Source organism: Python bivittatus, unplaced genomic scaffold, assembly GCF_059951505.1.
Source record: "Python bivittatus isolate LINGU-HERP-01145 unplaced genomic scaffold, Pbiv_v1 ctg000250_np1212, whole genome shotgun sequence".
Taxonomy (NCBI): domain Eukaryota; kingdom Metazoa; phylum Chordata; class Lepidosauria; order Squamata; family Pythonidae; genus Python; species Python bivittatus.
Window position 1 is genome coordinate 1,773,900 of NW_028277057.1, and position 12,817 is coordinate 1,786,716.

At 40.4% G+C, this 12,817-nt stretch overlaps 1 protein-coding gene across 1 annotated transcript in view; it reads right to left on the reverse strand.

Moving 5' to 3' along the window:
• The window catches only part of CLIC4 (CLIC family member 4), a 45,990-nt gene extending 34,409 nt beyond the window's left edge, over positions 1–11,581 (reverse strand). Inside the window, exon 1 of the mRNA XM_088140948.1 lies at positions 11,341–11,581. Coding sequence (XP_087997074.1) covers positions 11,341–11,418 — 78 coding nt within the window. The 5' untranslated portion in view covers positions 11,419–11,581. The remainder of the gene's footprint in view (positions 1–11,340) is intronic.
• Between the last annotated feature and the right edge of the window lie 1,236 nt (positions 11,582–12,817).

The window sequence follows — 12,817 nt, forward strand, 5'->3', positions numbered from 1 at the left end:
TGAAGGTCCCCCTTCCTTACCTCCTTCAGTCCACTGTTTTCAGCCAATCTTGCAGTCAAGTTAGAAAATGTGTCTTTCTATAAAAGAGTACAAGGTGAAGTACAAGGGGGTTTCCACTGCATATGAAGGCAGATTTTCACCACTGCATATTTCAGTGTAAACAGGATAAACCTATGGAGAAAACATATTGCTGTTTGGCCCCTAAACAAATACATTAATCTGTTGGGTCAGCATGCTATATTTACCTATGTTTTAGCAGAACTAGGGCAAATTTATTTGATTTATATCCTGCTCTAACTCAGGAGGTCAGGGTGTGTACACTGCACTCCCTCCTCCTCTTCTCCCTACACAAAAAACCCTCTGTGAGGTTGGCTGGGCTGAGAGAAACCTTAACTACTACACCACTCTGGCCCTTAATGTGACAACTATATTAAAATTAAAAGCTTTGGCAAGTTAGGTTTGAGATCTTCCAATTTAGGAAGAAAACTAAATTGAATCCAAACTTAGTTCTGGTTCAAGCATACCAAATAATCATCTTGAAACAAGCTCTATTTATAATGGATCCACTTCTAAGTATTACTAACCAGGATCCAACCAATTTATATAATAATGTCATTAGACAACATCGCCTGCCTGGCCTTAAGACTACGGAATGTATTCCCAAGGAGGCATGTCTGGCTGCTCTGTTCTAGTATTTAGGAAAATGGCAAATCCCCATCTTTTACCAAGCTGTTATTTCAATTTAAACTGCCTCGACTTAGAAAGGGATATAAATTTAATAAGTGACAAATAAAAGAAGATTATACTTGGATGTAAAATCAAGATAAATAGCATTTTTGAAATACCCAAAGGCTGACAACTGCCACTGTGTTCCTGCATCATGGTCTCCAGTTGAAACAGCTGGACATGTTTTGTACTTCTGTGAAGCTTTAACATAAAAAATACCATAATCAGCACCACTAAAAGAGGTATATACATATACTGGGGTGACCACTACAAATGGTACTCCTACAGGATAATTCTTCCAACTGCAGTGATAATGATGCTTTTGGAATGTTTTTGATCCATAATACGGTATGAAACAATGGATATGTAAGTTTAAGAAAGTTTAGTTTTGCTTAAGTTGTCATAAGAAGCCACATTTTACTTGTGGCTGCGATAGTGAGATATTATACGTCTCTTTCTTTTCTTCCCCAAAAGAAACTCAAAGTACCTTGCAATGACAAATACTTATAGCACCCAATTAACAATAGGTTATAAATAAAATATTAGAACCAGAAAAATCCAAACCTGAACCACCAACAATACCTACTAGTTAATATCTCCCAAAAAATACAGATGAAGTTAAACTTCTGTCATTTCTGACTGCCAACCATGTGGAATTTTGTCTATGTCCCTATGGCTTATGAAATTTACATTTGCTTGAGAAAACTGAAAAGATCAGATAGTTCTTCAACCAATTTCAATATCCTTGATAGCCAGCTGCTTAAAGGCAAATGATAACAAGCTTTATGTCATTACAGCAATAATACTAAATATACTAGATAAATAACTGGTAGTATAAAGTCTGTGAGACCCACGTTTAATCTCTAGGCAATTGTAAGACATATTGATTAATCCTAATAAATCAGCACACCATCTCATAAGGCAAGAACTCCAGTTTTGCATACTGAAGAGACATTTATAACTCATGTTTGCTTCAGTTTTATTTCTGGCACGCTGTTTTCCTATAATACACTACTTCTGTTTCTTTTTTAAAACCACAAAGAATGGAACAAAATCTGGATCTTAAAAACTGATAAATGGGAACATGCTAAAGAATAAATAGAGAGAAAGTCTGGAAGCCACCCAGGAGCAACAGCAAATGTGACTTCACTCCTGGATTATACTTCTATATTTAGTTTATGCCTAATATGGATTCAACTGCAGGGCCACAGCGACTTCCTCTCAAAGTAAAGAAACCTCCTTGCTTTGTTTAGCCAACAATGCAAGGATTAAATGATGACTTCGGGGAGAAACATTGCACAACCTTGTAATTAACAGAGAACCTGATTTATTCTTAGACTAACAAAAACAAGTTTTAGTAGTGAAATTAGATGTTGCTGAAGCCTCTTCTACAACTGTGAATTTTATTCACTTCTCCAAGTAGAAGTCAGAAATGTTATATGTTTAAGGCCAAGCTAAGTGACACTAAAATCATTATTTTCCTACAATGTAATAATTCAAATGACCTATTTTAATTGTCACTAACCTAACAGAATGGGAGGGAGGAGGCCAATATTTTCTATGGACAGCCCCGTTTTATAGAATATTGTAGCTCCTTATCATAATGAAGTTGACAAAGACTACTTGTTACACTTTTGGTGCTTAATGTTTCATTATTTTTTCTAGTTTTTAGTGTTTTAACCATTCATCGTATTTTTTTTCTTCTCTCAGAATTGTATTTTCTGATTTTCCTTTTTGTGATAGATATTTTATTGTAAGCCATTCTGAATCATCTGATTTGGTGGGACAGAAATGAAATTATCAAAAATAATAATTACCAAGACAAACATAAAAACTATAAACACAGGCTATATTTGTTTTAAACTCATGAATTAAGTACAAGACATAATGTGTAAAGTCCACCTTTGTTGTAAAAGAGAAATATAATTTAGCATGATGCAAAGGTAACCATTTTTATATTTGTTTATTCCAATGGGAAATATGTTCTTGACCCACCATAAGACCCTTTTTTATTGGAATGTAGTATATAGATGCTAAGCAGATTTGCTCCAAATGAAGGCAATGGGATTTAGAAATCCTTCACTTTGGTTTGCTGGGATCACTACATGCTCTGTCTGGCGGCAGGTCCTGTGCAGCCCATGATCTGTCTAGCAGTGTAACATGATGATCACTACACAGCACTACCTATACTACTGGCATTTTGCTGCATGCCATAATGTGGTTTGTTTGGCTTACACTTGTGATTTATTCAACAAGTAAACATGGCCAAGTATAACATAGGTATAGGTGCAAACAGGGCTGCTTGCGCAGAATATTTGGGTACTATAGCTGGGCCAAAATGCTACTGAATGTTTGAGAGCTGCAGAAGGAAACTGTTCTCATATTCTCAAATAAGTGCACCGCTAACAAGTACATTTCTAGGAAGACATCAGTGTTTTGGACTTTAACATCTTCTGTGGAATCCTTACCATGATTATTTGAAGGGATGTCACTTCATACATGTGAAGAGCCCGACTCCAGAAGTTTACCAGCCAAGTAGCAGGTTAAAGTAACACAGAGATCAAATAATGCTTTCTACCTTTATTTGGGAAAACTGTTTTAAAGCCTTGGATGGACCTCTGATCATTTTAACCACATGATTTTGCAATTTAATTGTGCCTTGTTTTGTTTTTCAGTAAGTTTTACGATTATCAAGAGACTTCAGGGACAAATGCTTTGACCAAACTACATAGCACAAACTTTTGCTGTGAAAATATTGTTTCCAACTTCAAAGCATTGCAGAAACAATTAGTTATGACACAGTCTACCGTTACGCTACTATAAATAGGAATGCTAAAGCGGATATATGAAGAGCAAAGCAACTCTATTCAGTTTTTAAGTTCTTTAAAATATTTCATGCTACCCCCCACCTCAAATTCAGCAATTTGTTTCCCTTAATATCTAAAATCCCTTCTTTCCATTATTTCAATTAGCCATGCTGCATTTTCATGAGAAAGGGAACAAAATTAGGAAATTAAGCATTTAGCTGCATCACTATAAAAAGACAAATACAACACAATCTGGAAAAGAGAGAGTATGGGTCCTTATAACTTGTGGTTCTCCATTACTCATATTTAAGTTACAAAAATGTGACTGCAATAAGTCTTTACAGCACAATTGTATATGTAGAATTTTTGAGAGCCCATTCCAAGCACTTTCAGAAGTGCAACTCAGCTCCACTAAACCATATTACATGTTACCTCTGTATAAGGTTTCTCCCTGAAACGCAGTACCCCAAAGTCAGAAAATGCTATGCACGCTAGTCCTGAGATAAGTGAGGAAGGGAGAAATTCTCAAAACTGGACTGGAGAGCAATTTAAGTTTTATACCAGAAACTTGCAACTTTTTTCCCAGGGCTGAATTTGACCTCTGGATGGCAAGCTGAGGGATATTCTAAATAAGCAGGACAAATGATAAATTTTAATGCAAATCAAATCAAGCACAATCAAAATTAAATAAAGGTATTATTCCCCATGCCTGCAATAACTTCCCTTTCATTCACATTTGGTGGCCTTGAGAATCCCTTGGGAGCAACCTAGTTCTAGAATAAGAAAGGTACATCTTGACAATCAAAATGCAATGCTAGCCAGGTCCCCAAGAAAACATTAAAGCTGAACTGGAATGCTTAAAACTGAACCTGATCTGACTTTTTTCTTTTCCTCAATGAGTGAAGTTATGACATAACATTGGACAATGAGGAGATAGGCAAAGCACAGATGTCACCCCCAGGCACTTTTGTGCTAGTTCAACATGTATCAACAACTATAAGCGTGAGATGGGTTTTATAAAATCAGAGTCAAGGAAAGCAGAGACTCTTGCAGATTCAAGTAAGAGAAACAAAGCAACATCTGAGAATGACCAATAGAGCAAAATAAAATGGACTTTGCCTGTTTCAGAGTTGAAAATTTCTGATCCAGCCCTTAAAAGCATGGCTTTTTTTTCCCCCCAGAAACCACAGCTACAGTCCTGATGTCAGTGTGAGGTTCTGTATATAACTAGTTTGACTGCTTAATATACTAATTTTGCCTCCATGAGCTACCCACTAAAATTTTAGCTGGTCAATGGGCTTTCTCTCTACTTCATTTCAAAGAAGAGCCAGTAAGCTTATAAAATTCTTCCATCTTTCATTGATAAACAGCCAAGTCATGCTTTAGCATGGCCTAAATGCTTCCACTGCCACTTTTCATATATACCCACTAACAATAGTTACCTATTCCTTTCCAGCTGCAGACAAAGCAAGACCATAATGGTATCCTTATACTACAACACTGTGCCAAAATCTATATAGTCAGCCTTTAAAGCACAGAAGTTTAACACAACAGCAATTTACTTCCACCTAAAATATGAGAGCTGGAAGCTGAATGCAGATTAAAAAGTTTGAAAGTCACCTAGCAGACCCTCCTGCAGAGCAGATACCAGACAAAACCTTTAGGACTCAAGAAAGTCACTATTACTAATAGATTTGCTCCTTCCCATAATGGAGCAAATTATGCAATTAAAGGGTATTACAGTGAGAGAGTGAACTTTGGGACATTCACCCACTGCATCTTTCAAATACGGATGGATAAATAGTTCCCTACACAGATGCTGTTGTCTCCATAGGCTTTACATTAAAAAGTATACCACTATACCTTTCAACAATGCAGCCTGTCAGCCAGCCTTCTCCAACCTGGTGCCCTTCAGTTAAGTCCCTTAACTGAATTCTCAGCCAGACAAAATTGAAGGAATACAGCAGCTCTCTTATTAGGACACTCTAGCACTGTATTTAGAGCTTTTTAATTCAGGTAAATAAATGGAGAAAGATAGACAAGATTAAGCTTGAGGTGGAGAACTGAAAATCTTTTCTTCTTTCACAACATTAGAACTTGGAATTATCTAACAAAAGCATATGTAGAGTGATTCTGAGTGTAATTCTCACTCCTGGCCTTTCAGAGGGATTTGAAAACCTGGCTCTGCCATCTGGCCTGGGAGGGGAGGGAAGTCATCAAGTGTGAGATTGGCTAGCCCCTTAGAGGCCTGGCGTTGCTGCCCTGAACCATCAGCCTCCTGGACTTTTTCCTTCATCTTTTGTACCTGTGTATATAGGCTTTTAATTATATATTTATTTATTGTTTTTAATGAGTTGTGAGCCACCCAGAGTCCCCCATTGCGGGGAGATGGGTGGGGACAAATTTAATAAATATATAAATAAATAAATTCTTCACAGAAGGAGTACTGAAACTTGCTCTGTTCTATCAGATGCGGAGATCACCATCAATTTCAAAGGTTTTTCAAGGAAACAAGGCAGATTCAAGGACTGGGTATTTGTTGCCCCCAGAACTCAAGGCTGCATACTTAAAAACTCTAGCTGTTAGGAAGCAAGAATGGAAGAGGATTATGCTTCTCCCATCCTCCTTGTGAGCTCCCTAGATGCATCTGGTCAACCACTGTGTGACCTACATTGCAGGATTAGCCAACCTTTATTCTTACCTCTTTATCTGGAGGATATCAGGTCGGTATCTTGGCCAATTCATTTGGACAAAGACCCAGAAAGAATGAGAAATCAGGTTCTGTTGACAGGGATGTATTGTGGGCTGCCATGTTTATTGCAATAAAGAGATTTGAGTTGGGCTTCTGAACTCACAGCTTACTTTCATCTTCTTAAGTCAACTAGCTCCAGTAACTGACTCTCTTATCTCTTCCACCCTTAACTCACAAAGCAGGTAGGGACATTTTTCTAATATGGAGACAAACAGTTGTTTACAAGCAAGTGTAGGAAGTTCAGAACAGCATCTTTCTTAACTGCACCATGCCCAAACTATCAGTTAGTTTGTCAAATGCTCTACTACTGCAGCACATTTATTATTTGTCTTCTATACCAGCTGCTTGTGTACACTGAATCAATTTTCAATCAGCCTAGAAATTAATAACTGAGTTTCTTGCAACTGTGCATGTTAAGGTGTCAAATCCTATCTAAATAATTTCCCAGGAAGCCAGATCTGATATCAGGGTCACATGTTTTCAGTTATTGGCCATATTACTGGCTAATATGCCATTGTCCCAAGAAAACCTGACAAGTCTTCATTGTTTTTCCATGCTCACAGAAGGGGAGGGGGAAATCATGCCCATAGTTACATCTGATAGTACCCACCCACCACAATCACCCCCTTCACACATTAGGCATGATTGTTTGGTCAGTGTTTGGGTGCCCTGGAATACAGATCGAAACTGAATGAACTTTACAAGTCTTTGCAGTCCTATACTTTCAAGAAGAAAAGCAGGGCCTTTTTTCCTCATTTTGTACCAAAGTGCAAATCAAGGATGAGTGACACAACATGACACTGGCAACTACAAATGCACTTGGCTAGCAGGGCCAGCAAAAAAACATAGGCTCTGGATTTAATTTAATAGAAACCCTCACAGAATTGCTTTTCTGAAGCAGAATACAGTTTGTTCCTGCCTTAGTTTTTTCAAGAAATCCCAAAAAGTTAGCACACAGCAAGCATGTTTTTAAAAATGTTGGTCTCACACTTTAGCTCTATTTGTACTGTCTGGAGTTACACCATTACCAGGGTGTTTTGAAATGCCAAATTCTTTGGCTTGTGACCAGTTTTCAAGAAGTGGGCAGCAAAGACAGTTTCAATTATTTTGCATATCAGCTTTTATAGTTTCACCATACCACTTATAGTCATCCGTTTCTACACTTTATAAGCAGCAGTACCATAGCAAGCCTCTCTGTTCATGCAGCCTCCCAGAAAAGCCCACAGACTTGGAGAAGACTATTTACCACAGACATAATACCAGTACCCAGTTTCTATCTGCAAAAAGCAATATTTTACAGACCTATGTAAAGAGATAGTGTTGGCAAAGCCATTGCCTTCTCATATCCAAACCAGAGGAGTGACTGTAATGCCCTGCACACAAAATATGCCAGATGGACTGAAGTAACCTACAGCTTGTAAATCGTTTCTTGATCTGATGGAGGCAAAGATCAGGGAAACTTTGGGAAGGATAATAGCAAATGTTCTTTACGGTTCAAAACCCAATGTGCTTGGCCACATACTTTAGAATATGCTGCCAGCCTGCCTCTAACACACACTCTTTCTTCTCTTTAACACCCAAAACTTCGTAGGATATTCTAAAATTGTAAAGCTTAGCAAATTTACACAAAAAATAGATGTAATTTACTTTTATCAAACATAACATGACGAATTTCAGAGTGCCAGCTCATCTAGTAGATAGGGCCCCTCATTTAAATTTCTGTTCAACTAGGAAGAATCAGGCCTTCTGGATAACCTACGCCCTCAGAGCTGCAATACAGACAATGTACTACACACAGAGTGCGTATTAAGGGTAATGAATAACATGCTAATTATGCCATATGAATTATATCCCAATCTCCATATGAGACCAAGAAAAATATTAGCATTTCTACTATATGGAGGAAACAAGCTTCCTTTATTAATTATTTATACCTATTTGTTCTAAACCTGTTAGTGAATGAGATGTTAGCTGGCTCTGCTTAATCAGCATTAAGACAGCAAATATTTGCACTGCGGGTTAACTTAGACAGTAGGAAGACCAACATGCTTGATGGCACACACAGATGTAAGTTACTCATTACCACAGACCACCCTGAAAAGTGCTACAAGCAAGTTATATTTTATCTCTGCATCAAAGGTTGGCTTTGAAAATATCCTCTAGAGCAGGAAAAGACCATGAGTTACAGCTAGGCTCAGCATATTTTCCTTTCATGGGCATTAATGAAGTTGCAATGATTATACTTAACTTCCAACTTTTTTTTTTTGCCCTTTTTTTTTTTAAATGCCAGGTTGTAAAAATCACCTTGTGAGGAAACAGGTTAAAAAAATAAATAAATCTAGAAATAATCTCACCTTAACTCTGAGACCACATCACTTCACTCATTTAACAATACAGCCTACTTGTTTTTGCACTAGATCAGAGACAAAATATTTATCAAAAAGGAAACCATTTTTTTCTTCCAAGTAACCCCTTCCCTCATCTCAGCAATACATTATCTTAGAGCTGATGGAAGCATGTTAATAAAGGGAAATTATTTTTTTCCCTATCTGATCTTCCTTTCAGGTAAATATAGTAATCATTTCCCTCAAAAACTCAAAATCAAATTCTCCACAGTCCAGGTTAGGTGGCGTAAGATTCGGACAAACCAGCATCTTATAAATATAACACTAATTTCTTTATATCATTTACTTCAGCCTTTAGAAATGACCACCTAACATACATGAAGTGCAGTTAACAGTATGACTTTATATGGCTGTTCTCAGACACTCAACAGTCACTTCCCCATATGAGAGGAGAAATCTTCGATATAACTCACATCTGCAAAAAGTTGCATAATAACTGGTAAAGCAGGTGATGAGAACAGAGGTGAAACTCATGCATATGTATGCCAAAGGCATGCGGGACATAAATATGTATATTTAATAAAGACTTGTTTTTATTATGATTCCAAATGTCGCCTTATAATTTCCCAAAGCCCATTTTTACAGAAGTGGAACTCAAGCCAAGTCTTCTCATACTACCTCCAAGAGCAAGTGAGTAATGGGCTATTCATAGATTGCATGAAGTAATGACTTCTGGAGAACATTACTTCATCCAGACTCCATCTAGTTCCCCACCCCTTATTTCCAGCTCAAGACTTCTGCTCTCAACCGTGCCTGTCTCATACCAGAGGGAACAGGGTTGGAATGGGTGTGCACACATGCTAAGGAAGAGAATTAAGGATGCATGGAAAAATGCAAAGAGGAAGGTTTTATTAACACAGCACTACAGAGCAGAGCTTGTTGCTGAAAGCTGGCTTCTCAAAATACGGCCATATTAAAACCAGAGATTGGCTATGATCAAACAAGGCAAAGGTTAGGCTGTAGCAATACAAAAATAGGACTCTGCAAAAGACCATGTTATAAATTCTTCGATGTAATATCTACCTTACGAAAGACTAGAAATGTAAATGCTTAATAAAAACATTTCATGTATAGGAACAGAACTTGTAAGTCACCAAAAATCATCCCAATAGCAATCAGCACTTCATACATAACTCCAAAACTGGAGATGAGGGGAGGAAATTAAATAGGAAGTATATACGCCCATTCAGAGCTAAATCTTGGTCTGCAGTATCAGTGAATCAAAATATTTCACAGAAAGAGCCTCATGATGCATACATAACTTGGAAGAAAACCTTTGAAACAAGAGATTAAGAAAAAACCCACATTCTCTTCCCATGATAAAGCTCAGAGAGGTTAAATGCTTGGGGAAGAGACTGGGAGGTGAGATTTATAGATGCTGAAGAAGACAGAAAAATTCTCACAATTCCACCGACTGTTCCATTTTACAGAACAAGGAACACAGTTTAACTTAACCTTCCACCACTTTTGCCTATTTCTAAGCCCCAAATGCTTTACTCCACCTATCAACGTGCCATGGATTTCTCATAGGATCCAACACCACCACCAAGAATGGTCCTGAGCCAATACCACCATGGTCCCTGAGAACGCAGGACTGGGTTTACTGACTGGGAAAACAAAACATAGCAAAGGTAAAAAGTGTAAAGAAACCTAGAAGTACTTTCATTTGACAGCAAGCACACAGTGTTGGTCAGCTCAACCATGGTTGCATACCAGACGAATCAAAGCCCAAACCTCAAGGAAGCCTCAGAGGCAGGGAAAGGCCAGGGTAAGTTCTAGTCAGGAGAAGCCTTTGTCCCAACCGGAAAGCCCCACCCAGAATGGAAAAGAAGCCTAGGAGGAAATCAACAAGGGTGACGGAGGGTCTTCCTGATGCCAGGCAGAAGACCGCTCCCCTCGCACATGGGTCCACGAGTGGGGCTGGCTGACAGACCAACAGCCAAGAGTACAGCCTCTGCAGGGTCAGCTCCCCAACATGGAAGGGAGCCTTGTCTTCTCCTTCCCACCTCTTCTTGGAAGACCCACCTGCTCACCCCCCAAGGGCTTCCAGCGCTACTGCGCTTTTGCTTTCCTTTTAAGAGAGAGAGCCTGGCTGTTAATTCATTTTATGGCTTTTTTTTTTTATTGTACGCCGCCCAGAGTCACCTTTGTGAAAGGGGCAGCGATATACATACAGTGAATAAATAAATAATCAATAAATACATCCTGGTCTTGGCGGTTTGGGAGGTTTCATGGACTCCTCGAAGTCCGCCTGAACCGCTCTCTGGTGTTCTCCGGAGGGAGTCCAGAACCAGGGGAGCAAAGCCCCTTCCTCGCGCCCCCTCGCCGGCCGGGGCCCCCCAGCTCTTGCAAGCCCGGCTGCGGGAACCCCGAGATGCGTCTCCCGGGCTCGGTGGGGCAGGCGGGGCGGGGCAAGCGAGGCGAGGAGGGGCGGGACGGGACGGCGACCGCAGGCGGGAAGGAGGGCCTGAGGGTGGGGTCGCCCAAGCAAGCCCCCTCCCCAGGCGTAGAACTACAACGCCCATCTTCCGCCGCCGCGGAAGGGGAGGCCTCCAGCCGAAGCCCTCCGGGAGGCGGGGAGAGGAAGGAGGGTGACCCCCGTGACGGGAAGACGGGACAAGCCGATGCCCTCAACGAGGAGCGGGTTTACCTTGACGAAGAGCTCGATGAGGGGCTCCTTGCCGCCGCCATCCTCCTTCATGCCGTTGACCGGCACCGAAAGCGCCATGCCGATCACCCTCACGGGACGCCCCTTACCAGGCTTGGCTCGGCTCCCTCTCCGGGCGCTCGGTCGGGAGGACCAGAGCCGTTCGCGCCTGCCGCGTCCTGCCTAGCTTGCTCTCTCTCTTGCGCCCAAACTCCTCTCCCCCCGGCCGAGCGCGACTGAGGTACCGCTTTCGGGACGCCGAGTATTTATACCGAGGGGGCGTGGCCCTAAGAAGGGGCGGGACCTGGAGTGGACAGCGAGGATCAAAAAGCTGAAAAGATACCGCTCAAAGCAGAGCCTGCCGTGGAGGGCGGGATTTAAGCGGGAGGCAAGGGGGCGGTCCAGCAGCACCAACCAGCCCAGACAGAGCGAAACAGCGGACCTAGCGCGCTCGATGCACGGGGACGCGGCCTGGAATGGGCGTGGTTTGAGGCTGAATGGGCGGGGCTGTGTTGGCTTCCGCCTCTTTTGCTTTCCCCAATCTAGACGAGGGAGAGGAGAAGGGATGGCTCTGATTGGTTGAGCCTAAGACGCGTCTCTCGAGTTCGGGTGGGTAAATGATGGAAAGGCGGGGAAGGCAAGTAGCCAAAATTCGTGGAAAGATGCTAGTCCGTCGCGAGTTTCAGTTATTTGGTGCTTTTCTGATGACATTAAACCTTTCGGTTTTACAAGGCGTCTTAAGTTCCATATCAGGTATTTGAAAAGCATCCAATAATAAATTCCTAAATGCAACAGTTTTAATTAATCTGCCCTGTACTGCAAACCATAAAAGTGCATGGTCAGCAAGGCCACATAGATTTTGTGGAGGTTTGATTTCAGAGTACTACAGGATGGCGATTTTAGACAGCAGATGGGTTCAAAGTATTAAGTCAGAGTTTGTTTAATGGTGACTTATTGTTACCACAATGAGTGGAATCGCATCCCACCAAGTTAAACACCCTTTTATAAATTATATCAAACAAACCAGGCTTTGTATGACAACATTGATGGGACTTTAAAAATGCCCCCATTTCATTTGTTTATTTATATTTATATTATCAAATTTGTCACCGCCCATCTCATTATAAAGCGACTCTGGGTGGTTTACAGAAGAGATAAAATCCATTAAAATACAATATAAAACAATCTTAAATGATTAATAAATAGATTCCAAGAGATGACAAAATTGGCGAACAGCTCGGGGAGTGTCATCAGGGCGCCAGGCACCCCCATTGAATTAAATTTAAATTCATTGGTGAATTTAGGCTGTATCCTTTCACAAATACACCAGAATTATTTTTTCTTAAGTAACTTTCAAAATGCTTTAAAAGAAAAAAAAATACACTTGACTAATTATTTTCATTTTCACTCCTATGACATTACATTTCAGAGAAATAAATTCATTCTTTTGTACGATCCAAAAGTAAGTCAGCGTAAGGCT